The sequence below is a fragment of the Synchiropus splendidus genome, chromosome 1, assembly GCF_027744825.2.
Source record: "Synchiropus splendidus isolate RoL2022-P1 chromosome 1, RoL_Sspl_1.0, whole genome shotgun sequence".
NCBI lineage: Eukaryota > Metazoa > Chordata > Actinopteri > Syngnathiformes > Callionymidae > Synchiropus > Synchiropus splendidus.
This window is the reverse complement of record NC_071334.1, coordinates 5990925-6013297: the sequence shown is the minus strand read 5'-3', so window position 1 is coordinate 6013297 and position 22373 is coordinate 5990925. Positions and strand designations below refer to the sequence as shown.

Sequence of the window (22373 nt, the reverse complement as noted above, 5' to 3'; positions counted from 1 at the left end):
TCATGCTTTATATTACGCTTCTCTATTACAGTCTATCAGCTTGACTGAAGAGCTGTTTTCTGGTTGAAACTCCGCGGCAATGACGTCGCCAGGTGGAAGGCCGCGCCCACTCGATACCTATCGAGCCCAGACGCTCGCGCGCGCACACTGGAGAAAGCTTCTCTGGAAGGCAACACGGAAATGTCGGTGGTCGTGGTTTGATTCTCGGCTTCTGTGTCGGAATGACGGAGTAACATGTACCGAGGGGGCAGCTGAAGACTTCTGCTGACTGGAGGCTTTCAGGGAACGTCGGACGAGCTCGACTTCCAGCATGTTTTCAAAGAAGACAGCGGAGGTATGAAGACGTTAGCAGATGTTGAGCCGCTTAAAAACTGTATTTCAGTGCCGTGATTTAAAGATAAGTCTTCAAAATGCTTCCTGCGAAATCATTTCTGCTCACTTGTTCAAAGCCCATATCTGTGTTCCAAATGTTTATATGTCTTTTAGAGGTGTAGAATTAATTTAAAAACCCCTTGTACAACAAAGACAACGACTAAAACGTTTTATTTTGTATTTTTACTTAGCTGTTCTTTTGTTCTCTTTTGTCTTTTTGACCTCCAATTTAGAGGGAAAAGCTGAACAGCATTACAGGCATGTCAGACTTTAAAGCATCCCCCAAGCGCTGTTGTCAAACACAAGGCACCAATGTTGTTTTTGTGGCCCACATCAGGCTGTGGAAATGTAGTTCTCGACTGTTCAAAGGATATTGAGTTTGTTCCCTTTAATTTGGCACCTTTTTTCAATGAGTTTGAGACCCGACTCCAACTTTTCTGACACACTGTGGTAATAAATCCCTTCATGTTACCCAGCCTTACTGAATAACCACCTTGCTGAATCAGAAAATAACCTCGCCCGAATCCGATCTTTATCTTCATGAAACATACCAACCACTGGCCCATAGAAGTTCTGTCTTGTTTGTTTGTTTCACAACATCTATTGTGTTTGTCGTGCCTTTATTTAAAATCAGATTCGATTAAAAAACGCGTGAACACATACTTATCAGAAGTCGGCAGCTGTACCACTCAGTTTTGTACCCTCCACATATCAGTATATTTCCTATTTTATTGCCTGTTTTCTGAGGGCAATGTCATAGACCCTTGTCCCATCACTTGCAAACACAAGGGAGGCTATACCTTTCTAGTCTTACATAGTTTCCTTCTAGAGTCCTGCATGTGCTGATCCTCGTGCTTGAAAATTAATGCTCACAGATGAAGCTATTAAGAGCACCTTTTCTGAAAGAAATAACTCACAACAATATAGATACAAATATATCCCAACAGCATTATGACTCACAGTGTATTCATTTGTGACTCGGCTATCGCTGTGAACTCAGTAGACCTGTATGTTTTATTTCATTGTTAATAAGTGACCTTTGCCTCTCATTATCTTTTAAAGGTTCTATGTTCTTTCACATCAGGCACAACAAAATTAAAATTGTTGTGACGACTTTCAGCTACTTAGGAATTCATACTTCAAGTGTCTCGTGCAGCTGTCTGAAGTTTGATGTTTCACTTGACATTTACATGTTATTGCCCAGATGTGACTTAACAACAGCAACATCATACCACTTGCTTTTCAAATTAACATGGTAAAAAAAAATATAATCAAACCTTCCAGATAACTGTGAAGCTTAAGCACTAAACCTTAATTTGGATCCACTCACTGAACTAAATGTAGAGCAGTCGTTGAACCAAATTATCATCAGCCTTCAACTCTCACAGAGGCTGCAAGTCCTGACCCGTCCTGCAGTGAAACCAACAACTCGCTTGGCCCTGTTTTATTTGTTGTTGATCCTGTGTGTGTCCACTCCTCTAAAACAGCAGCTCCGCCCGTTTACTGTTAAGTCTACAGTCCACATGCAGAGATAAAGGACAGAAGTGGTGTCTATTGAGGTGGTAAATCTTCAGAAGGGACGGAAAGATAAGAAAGACAACCTGCTAAAATTCCCTCGGGGCTAGCTTTAGCCCAGTGAAGACCGGATTCCTTCTTGACTTCATGTGATGTTTAGGCTACAAAAGGGTTTGATCCCCAAACTGCAATAATGATGATCTATGTTTGGAACAAATCAGAGGTCATTCATGACACCACCTGTATTCATGTTCAATACAACCACTGAAATTATCGTTTTAGTTTGAGCCTCAACATTGTTTCATCTCATTAGCCTCCCTATAAAAAGTGAAGCTGAAATAAAACTCAATAAAAAATGCTGAGCAATTTTCTGTTGTTTAGTGAAGTGAGGATCTCACAAAAACAAGAAAATTAACTTTTAGTAAAGTGGGTGAAGAAGAAAAACAATTAGCATGTAATATGACATTTTACGTATTTGTTTATTGTTGTTACATTTATTACAAACTATTTAAGTCTACTTAAAAAAAGCTAAATTGGATTCTTTTTTCAAACAGGATCTGGGAGTCCTCAGGTGTCATTGCAAGATCTCAATATTCTTAGTAAGAAAACTGAACAAATTCAAATCGACATCGCTGTGTAATGGAATGTGATTTTTCAGTTGCAAAGGCTGTGATTTTAAGAGCAAAAACGTGCCGCCGAGCTGAGGCGTGCTCCACAGAATCGCGGTAGAAAACTCTAGCAATCTGCTCCTCCAGATCTGGTGGCCCAATCCACAAGTCACGGAGACTCTGTGCCATCACTTCAGCGGAACTGTTCCACAACAGTCGCAGAATATTTGGACTGGCCGACCCATGTCTCACATTTGTTCTCTTCATTTGGTCAAGACAAGTATAAAGCTTGACTGGCTTTGTCATTGCACTGACACATCAGTGCAGTGCGTGATTCTCTGATACAGTTGTGAACTTTGAAAATTTACTGGATCTTCTTTGCTTTCCATGGACTGACTCCCAAAGTCGATCAGCCCTACTGGGTTACATCTCCAAATAGCCGCAACTCAACAGACTGGTTTAGATGTGCTTTGAAGATGAAGCTGCTTATGTGGTTAAAATAATGTTTCCCTTGTTGGAGTTATGGTCTGTATAGGCTCTCTGCCTTCAATACTCTAGCTTACTGTCTGATTCACCTGCTCAATGTATCCTGTGTGGGTTGGTTGCATTGGAGCTGTTCAGTTTCACCTGGTGTATGGCACTTACTCACCCTGAGCAGTCTTCTTTAATCTTGCTCCTTTGCTGCGGCAAAAAAAAAAAAATCTCTTATCACTCTGTGTAACGTGTAGCCAGTCTTTGACCATTGTCAAGTTACCTTTGTGTCTGTGTCTTCCAGAAGTTCGAGCTGTGGGGCAAACGGAAGGGCAGATCCTCACAGCCCCTTCTTCCTCAGTTGGTAATGTCTAGCCATATTATATTCCTTTGACTGTCAATTGCCATCTTAATGAAAATGAATTCTTAATTCCATTATGATTTATTTGAATTTATATTCTGAGCTCAGTTTACATCTTCGCGGCTTTGTGCCATGCATGCACAGTAATTGTAGTGTTTTATGTCTCGTTTTTTTTCCCTTAACAGCCCATCCCAAGAAGCTACGACTACGTCCTTGTTGCTGACAAGATAGACGACGAAGAGGACCAGAGAACCCTCAGGCAGAAAGCCTTCATTGAGCAACTGGAAAAGAAGAACATCAGCGTCACAGTGTGTGCAAATACTCCTCATTCTGTTTGACTGTGGAATTAACATCATTGTCTCCATGTCTCTGCTTAGAGAGTCGTCCATGAAGAAAAGATATTTTTCGGCCTTCGAGCTCCAAAAGAAATATTTGACGATTACCAGTACCTGCTTAAAGTGTCAGACTCTTGCAACTGGTGTGGTGATGATCGGAGCAGCGTTAACCAAGCTACTAGGTAACACGTGCACACACACTCGGGCTGCTACCAACCTTTGTTCTGACATTCAAATGGACCTCCATTTAGCAATTGAGGACAGGGTTTCCTCCCTTTTTTGAAGGGGGACAATCAAAGATATTGTCTATGGGGAGAGAGGACAAAAGGAAACAACATAGTGTCCTATTTTACTGCAAATGGAGTGAAATTGGAGAATACCGCAACCATCTCTCCCAAGCGCTGATTCTGGCTCTGAAGTTAAGTTACTGGCTCTGAAGTTAAACTAGCTGATCAGTCAGCGCAATCGCTGTGTATAGAGAACAATATATCAGTCTGAACGGCTCCTCACTACCTGTCAGCTTTGCCTGCTCTTCCTCTGCTGACAGCAGAACCAGAAGGCCAAAAGAGATTCCTACGCCACCCCTAGTCATGGAGCTGCATTACTCATTCCGCTTACTCTCCACTGCATGTAAACCGGGAACGTGACGCTATCACACTCTGCGGCTTAATCTGACTATTACCATAGTTGGGCTGCTTTCTTCTTGTAACCATACTCACTGAGATATTCATAGCATCATACCAACAGTATGGGAGATGTTGAAAGACAACATTTAAAATGGTCTGTGAAATGCAAAGTCCCTTAGTGTTGTGTTTTGCCTAGTTCTGAATGTCTTTAAAGTTGTGTGGACATGTGGTGGTTCGACACATACGTCTTAATGGCAGAAAATTGTCTTGTGGTTTGAGTGTAATAATACATTCAACAAGTGAATCATTTTCCGCTGAGCCTGTGGGTCATTTTGGTGCTAGTGAACCAATTCTTTCTCTTTCTCTCAGCTTATAGAAAAAAATGCAGCAATATGTGATTGGTGATTTCCCAGTGTGACAAGCATCTTGTCAGAAAAGGTTTGTGTGGATTCAGATCATAAAGCTGTAAAGCACTGTTTTCTTTTCTTCCAGGATCAGGATTGTTCACTTCATCCTCAACAACACCTTCATCAATACAGGAGGTACGTTGGATCAGTAATCATATGAAGGCTTTCAATGGATCACCAGTGTTGATCCAGAGTCTTCCACAGGCTGCATGTGACTAGTGGAAGCCAGGACACACATGGATTAGAATAGGTACAGGTGGGCTGTAGATAGAACTGATGGAATTTTCCACATCTGTCCTGCTCTGCGAAGTTTTTGCGACAATATGGAATATCAATATTTCTGCGCAAAATATTTTTTCCCCGCACTTTGACGCCAGCAAGATGTGCCATCGTATCCTTGGCAAGCCAAGCTCAAGCGTGTCTCCTGCTCAACAGAGCAGCCGAGCAAACACACCAGTTTAATACTCCTGACAAGCTTCTATGTTCAAACTCCCACTACTGTCAAGACCAAGGAGTGGTTGCTGGATTCACGTAGCTGATGCTAGCATTGGGCGTCCATTGACCATGGACTGCATTCATAATATAGATACATAACAAAAGCCAAAAGCCAGAGTTTCACGCCGGTTATGAGAGAAGTGGCAGCCCTGTGCTAACATGTTAGCGCTCTCTGCTAACTGTGACTGTGTCTTCTTGCTTTAGAGGATTGTAGATACTGGAATAACACCATCTATGCCATGGATGTGAAAGTAGTTAGATATTGATTATTTAATCCAGCTGCATCTGTGCATTGCTCTGTGATGTGTGAAGTGTGTTCTCTTGTTTTCAAGAGGTAGGATCAAATAGAAACTTGGTCCTGGAAGTTTAGTTGTCTATTGCTCAGACCAATTTTCGCATAGCCAGAAACATATAAACCCTGATGAGCAAAAAATATATTTCACTTGCAAACTTGTCTTTGCTGTTGAAACGGTTCTGAATGGTGAAATAGAGTGATAAGTGGCCTTAATAGTGAGGGCAAAATTTTTAAGTAGGTCAATTACAAACACCTAGGTTTCAAATTATCAGGAAAAGATGACTGAACAGAAGAGGAGAAAGAATTATGAGGCAGCGAGGGAAAGTAGCATACGCTACATGTGGGGATCATGACAGTGTAGCAACAGAATAGGAAACAGTATTTTGTTGTAGGAGTGTGTGAAGATGGAGTCAAACTGGAACATGAGCCTGAAGCTACAGGTGAAGCGGTTCAAAAGTTCCATGAAAGGTCCGTGAAAGATTCGTGACTGGTTCATGACTGCTCCTTTCATGGACCGCTGCAGCTCTGCAGGGGTAATTTAGTCCCCCGCAGTGTCGATGGAGTCATGATGAATGTAGACGGTGCTTATAGTACCTCAGTCAGCAGGATGAGAAAGAGGAGTTCTGGTGAAGCTCGATGAGATGGTAAAGCACAGAATCAAGGGAATAGTGATAGCAGCAGACAGAGGGATCAAGGTGATGAGTCACTCCATGACGATGCAGGACAGAAAGTGTACCAGGGAGCAAATGTTTCGCTCACGCTTGGTACAGATTAAAATGGTTCATGTTCAAGATAAATGGTCATATTCAGGATAAATCTACTGGGCAGTATGTCCGTGATTGTCATCTACACCAAACTGTCCGTTGTGACGTTCAACTGCTGCGCATCATGGAAAACAAACAGAATCCACTCCGCCTTTGGACCGTGGTGGTGTTTAGGAAATAATATGTGCCCCCTTCCTTCACAACCCAAAATATTCTTCCTCATCTTTCAGGTAAAAATAAATAAACGCAGTTGAGAAGTCTTCCTATGAGGTTCATCAGTGCAGCAATTCGGTTATGATATGGCGAGTCTTTGTTCCTGCTGAAAAAATGAAAGTGTTTTAAGGTGTTTTCATATTTGTAATGGTTACTGGTTACATCCTGCTGTACTCTGTGGCTGAAAAGACATTTTATTTCTTTCAGAGAATTTACTTGAACTTCTGGAGAAAGATGCTTTTGAGACCATTTTCTGCCTCCATGAGGTAAGCCTTCTCTCAGTCACTAATCTGGGTGCAGTAGCTCCATAGCTGGCTTTGGCAGAGAATGTATAATGATGCCCTGCAGTTTTTCATTAATCAGTCGAGAATTGGAAAGTGTACCAAGATCAGATTTTTCTAAATCAAATAATTCAGGTACAACAATCATTTCTATTGCCACTTACATTCACGCAGGGAATATGAATCCAGTTTCTTTTATGGAGTCGAAAAATGGTGACATGTAGCCATTCCATCTACAGCCCACGATATTTGAGTTGAGGGTGAAATTCCAATGAGTAGGGAAGAACATACTAATACACTCAAGTATCACAATACTTGATTTCCAATGTTTTTGCAGAAATATCGTAATACCCGATTGGTGGTATTGTCTTCATATTATTAAGTCGGCTATATGAATATTTCATGCATAGATACTTGGATGCGTCACTGCATTTCTGACGTGTTTAATACTAACATTTTCTTTTTGTACACTGGAGTTATTTTGTTGTTCAGGGAAGCGATTCATTGCTGTGGTGTGTGTGTATTTTTCTGTGCTTCAGAGGAGAGAACAGAAGGAGTTGAGGAACAAATGGGCTCGATGGACAGCGCTCTTCACCAACCAGCCAGTTGACGATGTCAAGTCAGTGTCCCTGTTGGTCCTTCTGGATCTTTTTTTTTAGAATCAAAATAAACTCTAATGCTAATGACACTGAGCAACTTAAACTAAACAAGAGAGTGATGTAAGATGTTTTTTCCCTGAGGTGAAGAATGGTAATGAGGAGCTTGTTCCTAAGAATTTCTCCTTGGTTCTAAGCAACAAGGAAATCAACCTTTGGAGTCATCCATATACTGTGTACCAGAATGCAGCACCCATTTTTTTTTCTTAAATGTTACTCGTCTTGCTTCTACACAAACTCAGAGCAGAAGCAGAAAACGACACACATGTCCACAGACTCACACACACTGTGACTGAACATGCAGTATCTGTTAGATTGTATGTTGGTTTATTTCAACTGTGGTGAACTACTGAGACACATTCGCTCAGTTTGCAAACTGTTAGATATTTCTGCTTGTTGTTCTTTATAAAATGACGAGAAATCAGTGAACTTGAGATCAAGGGAAATTTTACTTCGAAGGAGTCAGAGTTCACAGAAGTAACGCTGGTTTACAACAGCGAAGGCTGACTGGAGACTGATGCTTAGAGGTGTCCTTTATACAGCGAGTCCACATTCCTGCCATCCGAGAATGTTGAGAGGCCATCCTCCAGTAAGGAGACGCGTGCATTTTGGGAAAAGCATTAGCTTAAATATAGAAACTAAGGGGCCTCTGAAATGCAATGCGGACATCAGCATGTAAGCATAGAATTACAAGTAAGCAGCAAATCTCTTCAGTTCAAACCTAAAGGGTAAACCAGGGGTGAACCATAAATATGATCAATCAATCACATTTTCTTTATCATTTCCCTCCTGTTTATCATATTTATTACACAAAGGAAGTCATCATCTGTATACATCTTCATTTGATTTTCTGTATCAGAGTCGTTAATCCTTGTGGAGAGACGACATGCAGTTCCTTTGAAATTCGTTGTCCTTTTATGGTTTGTAGTGGAGTAGGAAAGGGTTGTGATGTGCCATTGGTTGAAGTGGTCACAGTCCTTATTTCTTTTCACTGTCCTGGTCCTTTGAAGCGGTTGCAGTTCTTATTCCTCCTCACTGTCCTGGTTCTTCTGGGATATCTCCTTCCCGCCCAGCTCGACCTCACTCTTGGGTTGTTGTTGAAGTTGGGTATACAGGTAGTTACGTTCCACTGACTTCGCGATGATCCTTTCAGTCAGGCTTCGAAGACATGGAATGCAGCAACAACCTATGAGAGCAAATACAAGAAGAGCGGCCAGTATCGATAGAAAGAGGTTTTTGATATATCCTCCCCATATTCCAAACACTTTGGTGAACCAGTTGGAAAATGTATCATCGATACCACTGTTTTTAGCCACTTCTTCTGATAAAGACTTGAGGTCTGCCAGGGCTCGGGAGACACTTCCTCCAGGAGCTGTGTTGTTAGGAATAAAAGTGCAACAATGACCTTTAAACATAGAACAGACTCCACCTTTTTCTGCCATTAAGAAGTCTAATGCCATTCGATTTTGCCATGTCATGAGAGATGTTGGTGCTAGTTGATCTCGAAGTCCTTTAATACCGATATAAGTAAGGTTTATCAAACGCTGTTGGTTGTAATAAACATAGTTAATCCAAGCTACATTTTTATTTGTTTCAATAATAGGTCCTGCTACTGGAATGGCTGCAGTCCATCCAGCAGCAATCTCACAACGAGCTTTGAATTGTGATGGAATACCTCGTGGTACACCAATTGCGTCGATATAAGTTTCAGGAGCATAAACAGATAGTGTAGGTTTGACAGTTAAATACATTGGATTTCAGCCAAATTTATTATCGACTCAAGATATCCAAAATCTGTCACGCTTTTTTATGCTTTGTGTTGACCCAAGTGTTGCGTCCAATGATGCAGCAAAGATGTTGTTTCAATTGCATGGAGGATCACAAAAGTACACTCCTGCTTGCATGTAGGTGTATGGTAGTTGAATATGTTGGCAATATAAGTAACCATAGAATTGTAAAGTCAACAGATCAAGTTCGAATGTTGTTTGTTGGTTTTCGCAAGTGCGCAAGAACACTACTGGGCATTCTTGTTGATCATAGGTGTTTTTAATTTCCCTGTAACTAGGAGTCTCCCACTCCCTATAACAGTCCCTAAGATTAGCCACGCTCTCGCCCAATTTTGCCACACTGCCAACCCCATCATCCGTGGTTTTCTTCTGCCAGAGGACCGTCTGCACGATCTATCCCGTTCGTACACCGGACCTTTTAGACTAACTGGTCTTGTCAGATGGGGATGCTAGGAAACTGTCCCTTAGTCTTGTTCAATTTGTGTGGGAGCTCTTTTACAGTGAGTGTTAGGTATCCAAGTTGACCTTTCCTGAATTTTAACAGCTGTGGGTGTAGACAATACAACCTTAAATGGTCCCTCGCAACGCGAATTGTGCCAATGTTTTCTTTTTGGTGACTTCACAAAAATCTAAAAGGGGATTGGATTTTTCTTCAATGGAGCTATCTTCTGTCCTGTAGGATCGATAGGTATTTGTGTTTTTGCTGTACAATCTGCAAAGTTGTTTCCTTTTGGTAATGCATCTTGTTTGTTAGTATGTGCTTTACATTTACAGATTGACACTTGTTTAGGGAGAAGAACAGCTTTCAGTAGTCGTTCTAAAAAGTTTTTATGTTTTACAGGTTTTGTGAGTAACGCTCGTTCTTTTCTGATCTTTTCTAATCATTTTAGGTGAGCTTGTGGTGTTGCAGTAGTTACTCAGTTCAGTGAAAGCTTACTTTAACTATTACTGTACTGAATTCCACTGTCATCAGGTATTGACCACTGCACATTTTTAGCATGATGTCCCAGATCAACAGAAAAATCTTTTCAATGTCTATTGTTTGTGAAAATTGTGTTTGAAAGTTATTTTCATCTGACTCTGAATAGAAGGAATCTACTCCTCCCTCCTGTTCACCACAATGTGGTGACATACTGTAGTGCAGTCATGCTTGATACTGTTGTTTCTTTGGACAGTTACGAGCAATATGTCCCGGTTTATGACAGAAGAAACAATTTCCCATTTCTGCATCATGCTCATAACTATCTGATTTTTGTGTTGAAGTCTGTTGTATTTTACGGTTTGTTGATGAGTAACGAGGGTGGCGGTATGTGCGACCTTTAACAGACTGATAAAAGATTTCATCTTCGTCGTTTTCAGAAACTAAAAAAAGTTTTGTCGGTGCGGCGCGTTTTCTTTTCATTTTTGTTTGCAATCATGGTCTCAGCATGTTTACAATGAGCAACAACATCAAGAAGTGGCGCGGTATTGACAGTAATCATGTGTTTTCGTACAAAAACGGAGATCTCAGGTCTACAGTTACGCAAAAACCCGTGTTTAAGTTGCTGTGTGTAAGGGGTCATTTCATGTATAGTGGTTGGTTCCATACCGCAATTTAGATCGAATACTGCTTTGTATCGCGAGAAAAATTTTTCAACTGCTTCATCTTTTTCTAGTTGTTTTTTCATTTCTTTTTCAATCTTTCCTTTCTGCCTTCTATTTGCTTCCTCACACCACATAACAGCACACTCATATTCATTTTTATCTAGAATTTTCTTATTTCCCTTAGATCTTTCATTTATTGATTTTCTTAACTCTTCACATTGTTTTGGGTCAAGTTTTCCAGAAAACTTATATTTTTCTTTCCATAAAGCCACATATTTATGTTGGCCTGGCCATCTTTTTTCCATTAATTTTACATCACCCTGTAGTGGGGTTCGTTTTCTTTTTGAAATTAAGGTACCCATTTTTATTTATTTATTTATTGTTTCTTTTTTTTTTTTTTTCCTCTTTTTTTTTTCTTTTTAAATATTAATAAAGGATCCTATATCTTATATATATTTTATATTTATTATATGTATTATTTATAATATTAATACTTATATTATATTATATTATATTATAGCGCTGCGTTTATTATTTATACTCAGGTATATATTACATGCACTCAATTATAGTTATGCACTTACTCCAACTTTTTGGACTGCTTTCAGCTACAGAGTCATTCAGTTGTTTAGGTCAGTACTAAGTACAGTATTGTCCCGGGAGTCAATAAAGCTACTACTGAATCTGAGTCCAAACCTGTGTGTGATCACTGTTAGATTTCGACAGTCCTGATGTTTTAGTACAAAGACTATACATTCACTCCGACACATTCACACCTCATGGTTATAGTACATGACTAACGGAACTAGAATTCACTCTTCATGAGACTCTTATTCTATTTTTGATTCCGATTATTACTTCCCACGCTTAAGTACGCGTCTACCTCAGAGCTAAAATTCCCCAATATTTAGTTCCTAGTATTACTATCCCACGGTTATGGTACGTGCTGAATAATTAACTTATCCGAAGTTTTTATATTCTTACCCGGCCTATACCTGGCCCTGACGTCAAACACACACGCTGGTGCACTTGTCTCACCGTTCACTGATGTTCGTCCTTGGTCTGGATCCCGTCACTCCGACAGACTCGACTTCGACGGCAGTCACTGGCCTCCTCTGTAATCCAACGGGGACGGAGGTCTTTGTCTTTGCTGTGCACAGTCTTTCAGCGCTGGTCGTCGTCCTCTTGTCAGTCGAAGATGTTGGGATCCGGCTCGAAGGACCAATTAAATGTTAGATATTTCTGCTTGTTGTTCTTTATAAAATGACGAGAAATCAGTGAACTTGAGATCAAGGGAAATTTTACTTCGAAGGAGTCAGAGTTCACAGAAGTAACGCTGGTTTACAACAGCGAAGGCTGACTGGAGACTGATGCTTAGAGGTGTCCTTTATACAGCGAGTCCACATTCCTGCCATCCGAGAATGTTGAGAGGCCATCCTCCAGTAAGGAGACGCGTGCATTTTGGGAAAAGCATTAGCTTAAATATAGAAACTAAGGGGCCTCTGAAATGCAATGCGGACATCAGCATGTAAGCATAGAATTACAAGTAAGCAGCAAATCTCTTCAGTTCAAACCTAAAGGGTAAACCAGGGGTGAACCATAAATATGATCAATCAATCACATTTTCTTTATCACAAACGCATGCCAATCAAGTGAAAGGACTGGTAGATCAAAAGTCTTATTTAGATCATTGAGGAATTTGCACTTAAACTTCAGATGAATAAGCTCCTGGAAATTTGCTGAAGATTGGGATTACCTAGGTGCATTTTGTACTTTCATTGTGAAACCACAAGTCAAAGGGGGGCTCACTTCTCCTGATATATTTTGAAAGTGGGCTTAAATGTGGATAACACTTTCACTCTCTGTCGTCCCTGCAGGTCTTATTTTGGAGAGAAGGTGGCGCTCTACTACCTCTGGCTTGGCTGGTACACAAAGCTCTTGGTCCCAGCTGCTGTCCTCGGTGTTGTAGTGTTTTTGTATGGGCTGGCCTTCTTCAACACCAATCTTCTAATGTGAGCAAATGAGTTACTCTACTCGCACAACAAGGAGCTCCATCACGCAGAGCCGAACTGATGTTTCATTGCTAGGGAGTCAGTGGGTCTGTGACCTCAGTGGGTGAAACTACTGAGGAGCAACTGAGGCAAAGCAGATGTGGTCAGGGTTATCTGAATCAGGCTGTACGTTTCATGTGAACTAAACTGATCATTTCAGCATATATTTTACAGCATTTACTGATCACGATTAGTAGCATTAAATAGCTCAATTATTTCTTATTTTTCCAGTCTGGTTCGGGCTGAGTCCTGTATACTGTATGCAATACACCATATATTTTGCCGCGCCAGGCTCTAGCATCATGTCACCTGAGAGGACTTGATGAAGCACCATGGTTGAAGCACTCAGCTCATCTTATATTTTTTCTGTTCTGTGGTTTTGTTTCTCCTTCTTAGTAAGGAAGTGTGTGATTCCACTGTGATCATGTGTCCTCGCTGTGACGGTGACCGGTGCCATGTTTGGAAGTTGTCCGACACGTGTGTGTACGCCAAGGTAAAGTCAATCTGAAATTCATACCATTCAAAAGGACAGTCATTGTCTAGATCTATATCATGACTAGAAAACAATGTCGGCTCAAGGAAGGAGAAGGAGCTTCCACCTATGAGACTGTATGTTCAGACTACTTGGAGACAAATGAGAATTCCATATAGATGTATGAACAAGATCTATTTTCCTTCTTAAATTTAGTGTGTGTGGCTAATATTCTGGTGCACTATGTAGTACAGAATTTACGCTACTTTAGTAGATTTATGTTGTTATTCTATTTATTTATTTATTTTTGTCAGCACTTTATTCCAAAACACTTTCCTAGTTGGTGGGCTCCCCACTGACCCTGGCAATAAATTGAATTCTGATTCTGAATTGGATGGGCATAGACAGTATCTAATCTAAGCTTGAATTTCTCTCCACAAACACAAGTAACCTTGTGTACATTTTGTACCATAAACAACTTATGCATATGCTAACATTTATGCACAAATATCGGGTTCCTTTAACACCATCAATGTCCACACAGGTGAGTCATCTGTTTGACAACGAGGGCACTGTGGCGTTTGCTATGTGCATGGCCATCTGGGGTGAGTGTCACTGCCCATTCTTATTCAGAGATGTTCTCCACTGGACTAATGTCTGCTGTGCTTGCAGCAACTCTCTTTCTGGAGCTGTGGAAGAGGCACAGGGCTCGACACGTGTCCAAGTGGAAGGTCTACGACTGGTGCGAGGAGGAGGTACTGCTTTGCTCTGCTCTTGAAATTGTCTGCCTTGTTCCTTGATAGTGTTCATTTACTTTGCTTTTTTTAATTTGATTTCAGGAGGAGTTGATACTAGAAATCGTCAACGACCCAAATTGTGAACCCAACAAGTTCAGACATTCTTACTTTCGCAGCACTCTGGTCCTGGCTCTGGTGACTCTCATGGTGAGAACATTTAAAATATTAGTTTAAGGTTTACAGGAAAAACAAACTGAATTTTTGACACTTTCTATAGTCATTACTCCACATTGTCAGTATCAAAGTCAACAACTACAACAGAGCATGTATTCAACACTGTCCAAAAATAAATAAATAAACCATAACGTCATCAAATTAATATTCAGGAACCCAGCCATTAGCTCACCATTACTTCTATTGCTTCAGTTGATGCTGATCATAGGGCTGGCTCAGGCCTTGGTGGTGTTTCGGGTGGTGGCTGCCCCACTGATTTCCGAGGGCAGTTGGGAGTTTGCCCGGGATCACGCCAACACAGTCGCTGTCATGATCGGAGCCGTTCTACACTACGTTACTATCCAGATCATGACTCGGGTGAGTCTGCTTCATTAATATTTATCAGTGTTTCAAATACGATTTGCTGGGGCTGGGACGATATGTGTTTGGCCTATTTTCTCGATACTTTGGAGTGTTTTGAGTTATATGGTGATTGGGATTTTGTTCATTAAAAAATAAATAATAATAAAAATGCACATCACAGTTTCACACTGACATGGCAGCTGGATAAAATAACCAATATCCAACTACTTTCCCTGCAGTTTTACAGCCCTGGACGATGGTGTTATTCCAGGATCTACAATCCTCCAGAGCTATACTAAGCAGCGGTTAGCAGAGAGCGCTAGCATGTTAGCACAGGGCCAACCAGTATAAAACTCTGGCAAAAGAGGCTTTTGTTATAGTATCCATCTGGGAGGTACAGAGACAACTTGTGCCTGATCTCTGCCAAAGGGAATGCACTGATATAACACCATGTTTTGATCGTTGACATGCAGATTAAACACGTGGGTGTTTTTAAATGAATTTGATTTTGCAACTTTGTCTGGCAGTGAAATTGACTCGGCGGCTGAATGAATCAGCTGGAATTTCAAGTTTGAGGCCAAGTGGGAGGAAATCATGTTATTCTGTTGTAATATATATTTTTTGCGCAAGTACCGACACGTGTGAAGTTAATTCTTACAGTGTACTTGCACATTACAAACTAATATGATATGTAAGTCGTGTTGACTGCTGTTGTTGTGACAAACATGAATGTCTCAATGTGTCCGTGTGTGTCTATGTTTAGCTGCTGAGGTGTGTTGCTTCATGTAACATCACCTGCGTGTGACACATAACGTGACTGTAAGCCACCATGTGTGACCCTGACAACCAGTCAAACAACATATTACCTGCAACAGATCTCAGATGAAACAGATCGTGAATTGATTTGATTTATCGAAACCAAAACAATATGGCCCACAGGTGGGTTGCCGTTCATCAGTAAATGTGTCAATCTGCTTCTCCTGTAGGTGAACAGATGGGTGTCTCTGAAGTTGTGTGAAATAGGTAAGAATAAAGACTATCTTACCTACTGTATCTTCCACTCATTGAGCCACACATCTCTCCAATGAATTGTAATGGTGTAGCTCAGAAGCAACTGAGTTCAGAAGATCAGCGAAACACGGCAGATTGAAATAACTTTATTTTCTATGGCTCTTTTCACCCCTTCTCTGGCAGAGAGTAAAAGATTGCTGGACAGATGGTCCGTTGTCCAATTCTTTGTCGTGCAATCTTTTGAGCTTCTCCTGAAGCTTCTGAAAAGCTTGGTGTCTCTGTGCATCTCCTTTCCACAGATTTTGACACATTCATCTAGCGTCATTCTTAAATTACATTTTGTGCCAACAGAGAAACCAAACTCGTTTGCTGCCATGGAGAGAAACTTCACCGTCAAAATGTTCACGTTCCAGTTCTTTACTCTCTTCTCTTCCCTGTTCTACGTGGCCTTCTTCCTGGGCAGGTACTGACACACTCCAACACTGGCTCTTCAGGTGTCTCGAAAGAAGAAGAAAGACATCACAGGCCTTTTATTGACCTTAAAGCGCTCAAAATGCGCTGTTTTTGCCCGCGTATCACTGCACCCGCTGCATATAGACCACTGCGGCTTATGTATGAACAAGCTCTATTTTCCCTCTGAAATGCAGTGGGTGTGGCTAATATTCTGGTGCACTCTATAGTCCAGAATTTACGTTAGTTGTAAGTGATGCTGATAATATGAATAGAATTTGCTGTCTTTTTAAGCTAAATGTCCTTTTAGTTCATCAGAAAAAAAGTAGATACTCCATAATTCTGAGGTGAATAATATACTTATTTAACAATGACATTGGATATACTGTTTAAATAAATAAATTAAACCAATATGTGGTCTAGATAGTGACATAAAAAGCCATCATTAGTAGAGGAACAGTCCACAATTATAAGTTATTTTTTGTCAGTGTAAGAATAAATAAAAATAGTGGTATTTGCATTTGTTTAGTTAGCTTATTTATTTATATTGTGGCATGTTGTATATTCACCCCGATTCATCTGAAAAAAGGCTTTAATTTGATTCATATTTTGTTCTGAAATGTTGTATTGGTTAATTATTTGTATTTTGGTTTATGTTTTTGCAGGATTAATGGTCATCCAGGAAACTACAGTCGCATTTCCAAGTGGAGACTTGAAGAGGTCAGTAGATCTATGAGTCTGTTCTGTGATCTGCCACAGCTCCCTCTGTTGTGTTGCTTACACAGGAACTCCGGTCATCTTCTAAGAATCTGTAAATCATTTGTCAGTAACTTTCTTCCTACACGCCATAATCAATTTTCAGTAGACTTTTTTTTCCCTTTCCTTCAGCGGTATATTAACTCCAGAATCAACTCAGGAAGACAATTGCTGTGACATGAACTCTATTGATTTTTCTGTGCGTAACTAAGGTGTGAGAAGACGTGAGTCACGCTATGGAAAACAACTCACCGGGTCTGTATTCATAATATGTGTATGAAACGTGCTTCATTTGACCTTATGTGCAGCACAATCTGAACTCTTAACAGATTCGCTCTACTATGTCGTTCAAGGATTGATCTTCCATTTCCACTATATTTCCGTTCCACAACGCTCCACTTTGTCGCTCTCTCATTACAGTGTCACCCGAGTGGCTGCTTAACTGACCTCTTCATCCAGATGGCTGTCATCATGCTGCTCAAGCAAACCCTCAACAACATCTTTGAGTACACCGTGCCGTGAGTCTCTTTTTATTGTGTACTCCGTCTCTCAGGTGTGCGGCTCGATGTGCTCCCTTGTTAATGCTGTGTTTTAAAGACTGAATGATATATAGCGTGAAGTGGCTCTAATAACTGGGGTTGAGTCAAGTGCTGAGCAAATGTATTGATCAACTAAAGAGACATTTTAAACTAAAAAAAAAATATTCGTGGGATGGCCATAGATTCCACTCCATTTAGGTTTGGAACCTGTGTTGACTCAGGGGTCACATGTTCCTCTCTTTGTGTGTGTTAGCATGTAGACCCCTCTGTAGAAGGTACAGGGTTTCTCACCAGGTCCAACTGTTTAGCGACTCCAGGTTCGGTACTCACGGAATATCTGTGAATCCATTGGCACACGGTCCGTTGCGGTAGCGATACACGAGGCGAGGAATGAAATCGGAGGACGTGCCGATGACCAAGCCGTTGGCTATCACTGCAAGCACACCAAGAGTTACATTTGAAGTAGAGCGTGAAATTTGTAAATGGTGTCATCAATCTGGAGCTTAAAGTTCATGCAACACCCTGATCTATCCATTTGGGTTTTTTTTGTAGGCTAGTCAAGCGCTACTTTGCTCGGAAAATGACCAAAAAACTGCGCAGGATGTGCGGCCGATGTTACCGAAAGTCGTGTCGTAGAGAGCCCTGCGACATCTGTAAGCTTCGGGACTGGCTGAAGAACTATAAACTGACCAAGACGGATGCCTTCAGCCTCTTTAATGAGTTCTTGGAAATGGGTGAGTCTGGCGACACTCCATAGTCGTCCTGCTGAAGCACAGTTTGGGTCTGATGTTTTTTTTTCTTTTGCCCCCCAGTGGTTCAGTTCAGCTTCACCACCATATTTGTGGCGGCGTTCCCCTTAGCACCTCTGCTGGCTCTCATCAATAACATCTTCGAGATTCGCCTGGATGCCATCAAGATGGTTCGGCTGGAGCGGCGGCTGGTGCCCAGAAAAACCAATGACATCGGTTAGTGAAGCTCGAGGAACACGACTTGTAGGCTGCTTAAATAGAAAAAGTACATGGTACTATACAGTGCATCACCAATATGCATCACACTGCTTTCTTTATGTGTTCATCCTCCCAACAACCGATACAGCCTTTACCATACAGTGTCCTGAGGGGGCGCTGTGGAGCTGGCTAATGTTTGAGAGGCAATTTATAGATTTATTTCTTTTTAGTTCTGAGAAATATTTTTATCAATTTTTTCTTATTAATATTTGGATATTTTGAGCAACTTGAAGTAGGTGATGAACTATTGGATAAAGACAATGAGTGATGGAGTATTTCCATTCCATTTACAGCAATAAATTTGGTATTTACACAAGATAATAACAAGATGTGAATCTTGTTATTATCTTGTGTAAGCTATATCCCCATGAAGTTTGGTCATGTAATAAATGACATCAAAGTATGTAAATAATCAGTGTAGTCTGTAAAAGAAAAAAATTAGCCTCAGGCGGGTCGCGCTACGGTGGCCTCTAGTGGACAAGGTGCAAGTCTCACTTGAGGTCCAGTTTGAGAAAAAATAAAATCCAACAATAAAATTGTATATATTTTTAATATAATAAATTATTATGAAGTTAAACAAATATTTTATCAAGCTATACAGTTCGACAATTAAAATGCTTTTACTTCATGTCACACATTACACTTTTATAAACTACTACAACAGTCACCACAGCCGACGCCACCCGACCGCAGAGATTGTTTTCTGACTAGAATGGTTTGCACTGTGCACTCAGGAATATGGACGAAGATTCTGGAAGCCATTGGCGTGCTTGCGGTGATAGCCAACGGCCTGGTCATCGGCGTGTCCTCCGATTTCATTCCTCGCCTCGTGTATCGCTACCGCTACGGACCGTGTGCCAATGGTTTCAAAGATATTCCGTGAGTACCGAGCCTGGAGTCGCTAAACAGTTGGACCTGGTGAGAAACTCTGTCCTGTTTTATGGCAGCTGCATGCAGGGATACATCAATGACACGCTGTCCATCGCATCCATGCGACACAGCAACGTCATGGCAGACTTCGACCTCAAACAGATGGTGGTGGATGGGAACTTCAACGTCTCAGAGTGCAGGTAGGAACATCACACACTGCTTTGCTCTCCTAAAGTGACATGGCGGTCAATATCTACTCTTTGTGCAGCTACAAAGACTACAGAAGTCCCGAGGACTACTCCCTGACCTCACAGTTCTGGACTGTTCTGGCTGTGAGGTTTGCCTTTGTCATCTTGTTTGAGGTCAGAGTAATGTCATGTGACTAAACAGTACTGAAGAGTGTTGCTGTTCTGACTTTCCCTCAATCTCTAATATCCTGTTTTCAGTTCCTTGCAACAGTGGGTTCCAACTGTAGTGAATTCATTATGATATTGCATGTTGTTGCCTGTGTTTCCGACAGCACGTGGTGGTGGTGTGTAAGTTCATCGCCGCCTGGTTCGTCCCCAACAACCCGATGCATGTGAAGAACGAGCGGCTGCATGACAAACTGGCCCGGTTAAAAGAGGAGCTCACGTAAGTCACAGTCGAGAACGTCTGTGGGCGTATGATCATGTGCGTCATAAATATAAAGTGCATGGGTGTTAACATCATCTAATGCGCGGACACCCGCTGGAGCACATTAGCCTGACGTCAGGAGGGCATGATGACATGTGGTGTGCAGTCAGAATCAATTGTTGGACAACTTTAATACCAACGTTGGAATGTGGGCGGAGTGCAGCAGTCTGTGTCGGTTCAAGAGCAGAGGGCGGAGTTCACAGCTGGATTGACTGTGTGTTGACGGTGAGGTGGTGCCAGCGGAGAGTGTCGCTGTAAGAGTGAGGTTCGTGACCAAGGCAGAAACCAAGAAAACATTCATGAAAGTTGAAGCAGGACGAAGGTTCGAGCACAGGTTAACTCAAGCACTAGATCAGACTTGGGGAAATCAGGTCCTCTAAAGGCTGTGGTGGTGCAGGTTTTTGTTCCAACCAGTCAAGCACAGGTACACTGTTTAACCAATGAGGTGTCAGCTGAAACAAGCAACACCTGACAATCAACTGGTCACAGACCTATGGTGAGAAGGTTTCCTCTTCATTGGTTGGAAGAAAAACCTTATTGGAACTAACTGCCCACCCCTACTTTAGAGTGTTACCAGAGGGGTGGGAAAGTACAGCAAACACCACAAGAGAAACTGCAAAGAAGGTTGGACAAGGAGATGTGGTCAGGAAAAAGAAGGAAAAAAGAACTTGCAGGATCAGCAGAGGGACGAAGAGAGCAGAGGAGCGCTTTTAGTGCTGATGCAGCGGCTCTTTTAGCACTGATGGGTAGATGAGGCTTCATGAAACAGTAGTGAAGGTTTGAGGAAACAGTGGCCTCATTTTCAGAGGCCACTAGGTGGCGCTCTTGTTTGAGAAATGATGTGAGGTTTCATTGAATCAGTTGTTCAAGGCCAAACATTTTACAGCAGACAGCGCCATCTGGTGGTTTCATGTCACCTGCCGTAGTGATCCCTTGCACTCTATAGCAATGTGGAACTCAGTGTAGACAGGGAAGTAGTGGAACGCCTGAGCGTCGGAGTTTTGAGGGAGGGACTGACCCTTACTACTGTGACCATGGTTGGGTTTTTTTTTTTGTTGTTTTTTTTTTCATGTGCTGCAGTGCTTCGTTCCTTTCTCTGATTTTATTTAAGTTCATTATAATTATAACTACATGTTTACAGGGCTTAAATTCCATTACAAAATTCAACAGTTCAAAAAATGTTTGTTATTCATATGAATTTTTGCACTGATCCATCTAATTTCAAAAGCATATGTAGGGATGGATTACGTGGAGGAAGTGTTTAGATGGTGATCCGATTTTGTGTTGGTGGAACTGTAAATGAGTTATTGCTTGTGCTGATGCAGGCAGCAAAATGCTGAATCACAATATTGACAAAATAAATGACATTTTTCCCCAAAAATGGTTCATCCCAACTAGAAATGTTTCTTATAAAAAATACAAATAAAATTGCTACAAAGGAATTTGTTCGTGAAGGAAACACTTTCAGGGCGTTGTCACTCCTGAGATTGACATTAACCTGACTCCCAAATTGTTTCTCTTTGCAGGGAACAGAAGCCCAAAAAGTGCACAGAAGTTTGAGTCACATGGACTGATGGACACTGCCGGCACAGCAGTGACGGATCATGATGGCTTTTTTTTGGTCATGACTGCTCATTTCACTGAAATTCCTCACAGATGCAGCCTCTACCAAGATGGCTTTTCCTTCATAGCTTAGTCAGGCGTGACTTGTACGCCCTGAAAATGCAGGAACCGAGGAAGGTCAGTGGACAACAGACCTTTTGTCCTGCACGGAGACTCCTGTCTCTCAGAAAGGACCACCCCATCAATCTGCATCACTCTCATGCTGGAACCTTTTTATGCTGTCGCCGTGACAGTTTTTCTCTCACACAACGAGTGTGTGACGTTTTTAGAAAAAATAAAATCCTCAAGACAAAAGGGTAATTATGACTTTTTATCATGTGACTTGCTAATTTGGTTAATATTGGTCTATATGGATCATAACAGAACACATTAGGGAATAAAATCTCATTCTTCAACACAACAGCACACGCAGTCTGTCGACCCTCAGCTACATGCAGAGGCAGTTAGTTTGATCAGGGGCGTGAGCCTTGACTAGCAAGGAGACCATGCTAACAGTTGTTAACCCAGAGGTGATCTGTCTCTTACAGGTCACACACACACAACTTCTCCATTGTATAGAAGGTTATTATTCATTATTAGACCGTGGTGAGTCTCAGAGTTTGTTTACGTCCGCTGCGTAGCTGAAGCATCACCCAGTCCCATCATAGTCCAGCTACTGGCTACATGCTAACTTAGTCCAGCTACTGGCTGCCTGGCAGCTTAGTCCAGCTACTGGCTACATGCTAACTTAGTCCAGCTACTGACTACATGCTAGCTTAGTTCAGCTACTGGCTACATGCTAGCTTAGTCCAGCTACTGACTACATGCTAGCTTAGTCCAGCTACTGACTACATGCT

At 41.5% G+C, this 22373-nt stretch overlaps 1 protein-coding gene across 1 annotated transcript; it reads left to right on the top strand.

Moving 5' to 3' along the window:
* The first annotated feature begins 160 nt into the window (after nt 1–160).
* Nucleotides 161–21831, top strand: ano9b (anoctamin 9b). The gene is made up of 24 exons (XM_053854538.1): nt 161–334; nt 3271–3330; nt 3513–3635; nt 3705–3844; nt 4781–4830; nt 6670–6728; nt 7283–7362; nt 12648–12782; nt 13218–13314; nt 13838–13898; nt 13966–14048; nt 14133–14237; nt 14457–14621; nt 15593–15629; nt 15969–16080; nt 16733–16787; nt 17244–17341; nt 17915–18096; nt 18175–18327; nt 19104–19248; nt 19317–19439; nt 19508–19601; nt 19760–19872; nt 21441–21831. Exons 1-24 carry the CDS (start codon nt 311–313, stop codon nt 21472–21474), a joined length of 2328 nt encoding a protein of 775 aa, XP_053710513.1. The 5' UTR covers nt 161–310; the 3' UTR covers nt 21475–21831.
* Nucleotides 21832–22373: the final 542 nt, after the last annotated feature.